This window comes from Myotis brandtii, unplaced genomic scaffold (assembly GCF_000412655.1).
Source record: "Myotis brandtii unplaced genomic scaffold, ASM41265v1 scaffold181, whole genome shotgun sequence".
NCBI classification, from domain to species: domain Eukaryota; kingdom Metazoa; phylum Chordata; class Mammalia; order Chiroptera; family Vespertilionidae; genus Myotis; species Myotis brandtii.
The window spans coordinates 1,234,570-1,240,390 of record NW_005356712.1 but is presented as its reverse complement, the minus strand read 5'-3'; the positions used below and the strand labels follow the sequence as shown (position 1 = coordinate 1,240,390).

Sequence of the window (5,821 nt, the reverse complement as noted above, 5' to 3'; positions counted from 1 at the left end):
CTAGTGGGATGGTATCACTGATCTACAAAGGAGGGTGCCTATAGCCACTGTCCTGATGACACAAATTTCTCTCGAAGCCCAGACCTTGCCAACTCTCCCCATGGGAAACCGGCCTCTTGCTGGCAGGGAGGGAGCAGATGGAGGCCGCAGTCCTCATGGCCTTGGCTAACCAGAGTCACACGAGGAAACCACAAGAGAAAAAAAGGAGGAAAGACAGACTTTCCTGAAACAAAAAGCATCCAGAGACCTGGGCTGCCGGTCGGTCTCGCCAGCAGGGCTCACATGGAGGGGCATCACAGTGCAGGAGGACACGGTGGGCACAGAACCAAAGACCCTGTAGTCTCCCTACAAGAAGCCCACCAAGCCCAGAGCCGAGGCAGAGCCAAGCAGGTGGCCAGCCTCACGGGAGAACCTCGCCGGCGCCCTGTGCCCTGGGGCTCCAGCGGCAGAGGGTCCCCAGGCTCCAGCCTGGCGCGGCTGGCCTCCCTCCACCACGGCCCGGTGGTTACACCAGGAGACGGAGGGGCGGGGGAGGGGCCCACCTCAGTCCTGATTTGGATTTTCCTGGAGGAGACACTGGAGCTCGGAATTCACCCCGGCAGAGCCAGGGCAGATGGCAAGAGCAGTGCCCGGCCTGACGCCAAAAACGTCACAGGGAGTCCCCAGTGCACACACACAGAATACCCCCAAATCGGTCAGGACAGTAGGTTTTGAACAGTGGGGACTCCCTTCTAACAGAAGCAATGCTCAGAGGGGGGCCGGGTGACTTCCCCTGGACCCTGGGTTCTGCAGCGCCTGCATGGAATGCCTTCTCGCTCTGAGGGGCCGAGGAGGGCCACGGGGGCAGGCGGCAGGCCAGCAAAAGTCAGGCGCATGGCCCGAGCCGGTTTGGCTCAGTGGATAGAGCATCAGCCTGCGGACTAAAGGTTCTCAGGTTCGATTCTGGCCAAGAGCACATGCCCAGGTTGTGGGCTCAATTCCCCCATTAGGGGGCGTGCAGGAGGCAGCAATCAATGATGCTCTCTCATTGTTGATGTTTCTCTCTCTCCCTCTCCCTTCCTCTCTGAAATCAATAAAAATAAAAAAGGTCAGGAGCATGGACCCCATCCCTCTGCACTCAGTGCCTGCTCTGTGCCCGGCAACAGACAGGACCAGAAATCCTGTGTTTCTGTCCCCAAACAGCTACACGGAAATCAGGGAGCCTGTGGTTACCTCGGCAACCTCTGATCTGAACCAAACTGCCCGTTGGGCTGCTGCCTCTCCTCCTGCCTATCTCTACACCAGACAGGAAGTGGTCACCAAAGAAGTCAGACGGGGCCACCGGCTCCTGCCCTCTCTGACACCACTTTTCTCCTTTGTAAAAGTGGAAGTCTCTGTCCCTGTCCACCCCTCCTTGCTGTGCCCTAACTCCAATGTCTTCTTCTGGGGGCACCATCCCTTGAGAGGGGTGGCCTGCAAGCAAAGGGGGTGCCTCGCCCTCCACTGTTTGACCCCACACCTAGGCAAGGGAGGAGCTGGGATAAGAGGAGGCAGATCTCACTGACTGTGAACCGTGGCTGCTGGGGACACATTTCAAAACGCAGGCACGAAGCTGTCCCGGCATTCTCCCCAGCGTCCAGTCCTCGGAGGGAAGACGCAGGGCCGCGTGCCACCCTCAGAGCCAGGGCAGCTCAGTGTGGAGTGACAGACAGCAGGAGGTGCCAGTGGCCTCGAGAGGTGCCCCGGGGACCTGTGGCAGAGCCCAGAGGGCTCAGAACCGGAAGCAGCGATGCCAGTGCCCGTTTCACCCTCCCGTCTGCCTTCACCCACCCCACCTGTCTTTTTGGTGAAACAGGAATGGTAAATGGCTATGGGTTAGCCCAGATAAATCCTCCAAGACCTCTTTCAGCAATGAACTCTGGTTCTCCCCGAGGGAATTCCACAGGCAGCAGAACCAGGGGCGGGTGAGGGAGGCAACAGCGAATGTGAAAGAGGTCGCCAGGCAGCGGTCACCAGCCTCGCCCTGCAGACTGAACCCCACGGACGTGTTTGGGTTAGACTTCAGAAATCCAGGGGTTTCCCAGGAGAGCTAGCAATACTGACCTGCACCCCTGCAGGGCAACCACTGGCTGAAGCATGAAATCTAGGTCCCTTTGCTTCCTGGCCCACCTCCTCCATTCACAGCAGCTGCCTGGCCTCCGCAGGTCCATGAGTTTGCAACGTAACGCGGCGTGGACTTGGTAGTTGAACTTGCTAACACTGCGCCTCTTTGAGCCCAGTTCCCTCACCCACAGAACATGTAACAACAGCCCGGGCACCACAGGGACAGTGCGATTCCCAGGCCTCGCTCATGCCATCTGGAGGAACAGGAAGATAACGGGCATGAGCCCTGACCGGTTTGGCTCAGTGGATAGAGCGTCAGCCTGGGGACTGAAGGGTCCCAGGTTCGATTCCGGTCAAGGGCTTGTACCTTGGTTGCAGGCACATCCCCAGTAGCGGGTGTGCAGGAGGCAGCTGATCGATGTTTCTCTCTCATCGATGTTTCTAACTCTCTATCCCTCTCCCTTCCTCTCTGTAAAAAATCAATAAAATATATTATTTTAAAAAAAAAGATAACGGGCATGAGGCAGCCTGGCATGTGCCAAGCACACATGTCATTAGTGCTCACCTCACCAGGTGCCATCCCTGACTGCCCCCGCCCCGAGCAGGTGTAAAAGAGCACCCAGCACACACCCGAGCTACTGCAGAGAAAGTGCTCTGAAAGGTGGCAGGTGGGCAGCCCACCTCCGCCACTCTGCCCCCAGCTCCGTTTGTTAGTGAAACAGGGCGACCACTGATCTCTCTCCCCTGCTTCAAAGCCATCCCAACCTCCCAAGACTGGCCAAGTGGAAGATCCAGAGGCCCCTGTGCTCGGGGCGTGGGGAGCTCCGTACACAAGCCAATGGGAGGAAGGGCACTGCTCATCCTCCCCAAGTCCGGTTCAAAGGCCAACCTCCCAGCCCCCAGTGCTATCGGCTCTGACAATCCAAGCTCCGAGGAAGGAGTCCAGCGAGCGGCCAGGGGAGTCCTTGCGGCACCTGCCCGTCTGAGGTCTCTAACTCCTAACTCTGCAGAAGGCCCACCCTTTGGGGCAGCATTGACCTGGGCCACCCTGGACTTACTCCAGAGGCCCTGACTGTCAGGCATGACAAGCGCCCGTTGCATCTGGTAAACAATCCCCCTCCCTCTGCGGATCAGCTGGGCTCCCTCCCAGGGGCAAAAGGGTTCCTCACCCTGCTCCAGAGCAAGAGGCGGAGACAAAGGAACCTTACACCAGAGGCCTAACCCTGGCATCCAGGGATGGCCCACTAGGGGCTGTGAGGGCCGCACAAAACGGTGCACACGTGTCCCTACAACACTGTGCTGGGGAACGGTCCACGCTGTTCACGGTCCAGGAAACTGGGAATCTGCAAAGGTGAGGCCACTGCCGAGACAGCAGCGAACAGTGGCTGCCCTGCACCTCGCAACCCACTGGTGGGTCCACTGGAGATAAGTCTGGTCACGGCGCGGGGATGGCGGGGGGGCGGGACTGCGAAGCAGCCTCATCTCCCCTGGATTCCAGGGGACCGAAGTTTCTGGAATGGGCCCTGCTGGGCACCGACCCCTGCAGGCAGCACAGGCCTCTCCAGCACAGACAGCACAAGGAGGCGGCACCGACACACTTGACTCACTCGGGCATCCAAGGCCAACTTTGAAAAACAGCGCAAGCGCCGCATACCTGCCCTCCCTGCCTCCTCCGTCCTTCCGACCCGCTCTCTCTGGGGCTGCATCCTCTGCCAGTGGCGGCCCCAACAGTCCTGGGCACAGGCACCGTGTTGGGCATGGGGGAGACAAAGACACACCGTCTCCCCAGGAAGCACTCACCAGGGAGACGTCATAAACTGGGCAGGGGGGCGGCAAGGCGGGGCTTTCGGGGCAGAGGCCTCAGGAAGAAGCAGAGACAGAGGGGATGGAGCTCAGGGGGCAAGTCCCAGCTTGGTGGAAGGGGAGTGAAGGACCCAGGGCCTGCTGCGGTCTGGACTTACAAGGGCAAGCCCCGGAGAGCAGAGGGGCCGGCCGGCAGGACCAGGCTTGTGTGTTAGGTCACTCGGGCAGTTTGCTGGAGAGCTGGAGAGGGCGGGGCTTGGCCCGAGGCAGACCCAGCTCCCTGTGCTCCAAATGAAAGCAGGTAAAATCAACAAGACCGGGTCACCGAGTGGCTGTGGAGAGAGAGCGAGGCGTGCAGGATGCCTCCCACATTGGTTTCCTGTGAGAGGATGGAACAGGGAGGACAGGAGGGCGAGCAGGAAAGAAGTGCATGGGAGGGTCAGGTGACAAGGGCGGCCATGGGGCAGGCAGAGCCACAGGGCAGCACGAGCCAGGGCCTGCTTCCCCTCCCCACAGCCCCACCCCGTGGCCCACACATCACCGATGAATCTCCCAGGGGCCCAGAAAGCAGCAGTTGGGGAAATGATAACAGGTTGCCACTCCAGTCTGCTCCTCCTCTAAAACAAGTACTAGTAGTTCTTCCAGCGGCCTTGGGGGAGCTGTAAACTGCCTGCTGTTGGCTCCAGGAAGTCTCAGCGTCCGGGATTAGCACGGGCTCCCTCCCTCTGCCCCCTCCAGCGAGGTGCTAAAGTCCCCCATTACCCACAGCCCTCCTCCAGAAGGGGTAAGCCAGGGTCTTCCCTGGGGGCCCCCAACTCTCGTGGAAATGCCCTTCAGAACTGGCCCAGGAAGTTTGCACAGACGGAGCTCAACATCTGACCGGAGGATAACCGAAGCCCCAGAAGCTGGCTCCACCTCAGCCGTCACACCAAAGCCACCCCAAAAGGTCATTCCACTGAGGAAGCCAAGGCTGCCGACGTCCTTGGCCTTGGGCTCAGGCTGGGTTTGATTGTAAATCCAATTGGGATGTCACAGGTACAAATCTTAGCCAATGAACTTAGCACACACACACAAAAGCCTCCTCCCTCCGGCCTGTGCACATGCCGTTCCCTCTGCTTAGACCACCCTCCTGTCTTCTTACCCTTGAGACTTATCACAGCTCAGTTTCCTCTTCCGCAACATAAGGATAAAAAGATCCGCCATGCCTACCTAAAGGGAATGTGTAGATTTTATGCTAGGGGCCTCTTCTGTAAGAAAATCCCAAATCTTAGTAAGGAAATCCTTATTCACATATAAAAGATGAACGTTTAGGGCTTTTTCTAAATGTCAAGGTTCCAATTAAGACGCACAACAGTTTAGGGTACCATTTCCTCCAGGAAGCCCTCCCTGACCACATTCCCTGCACAGGGTTCAAGACCCCTCTCCTTTGAGTTCCCAAAGTACTGTGCACTTCCTCTGAGAGCACGTATCAAACTGGTAGGAACTGTCTGCCTGAGTGCCTCCTTCCCCCCAGCCTGTGACAGCTCAGCAAGGGCGGGGATGTGGCTTTATCATCTATCGTCACCTCCTCACACAGGGCAGTGCCTAGCATAACAGGTGCTCCGTGGACAACTACTGAGTGAATGCCTCCCCCAAGCCCATGTGCTACCGTGGCCTGCCACCACTTCAGCCCGTGCCACCTCTGTCTCCGTGGTGCTCACATGCAAAGCAAAGCACATGGGGGACAGCAACACATGTGCACCAACAGGCCCAAGCGCCCCCTACCCTTCTAGCCCAGGAAATCCCCCTCTGCTGTGATCCAGTTACTGCACGCCTCCCCAGCCTGCAGCAACCCTAACCTAAAAAACATCAAAGGAACACTCCACAAGGCATTGTGGCCACAGCATCACCCCAGCCCCTTGTGGGTACTGAAGGTGGAACCTCACTGTGTGGCCTG

General features: G+C 58.5%; 1 protein-coding gene across 1 annotated transcript in view; it reads left to right on the top strand.

Moving 5' to 3' along the window:
• LOC106725695 overlaps positions 1–2,065 on the top strand; it is a 4,752-nt gene extending 2,687 nt beyond the window's left edge. The window contains exon 4 of the mRNA XM_014537712.1: positions 1,183–2,065. Coding sequence (XP_014393198.1) covers positions 1,183–1,543 — 361 coding nt within the window. The 3' untranslated portion in view covers positions 1,544–2,065. The remainder of the gene's footprint in view (positions 1–1,182) is intronic.
• Positions 2,066–5,821: the final 3,756 nt, after the last annotated feature.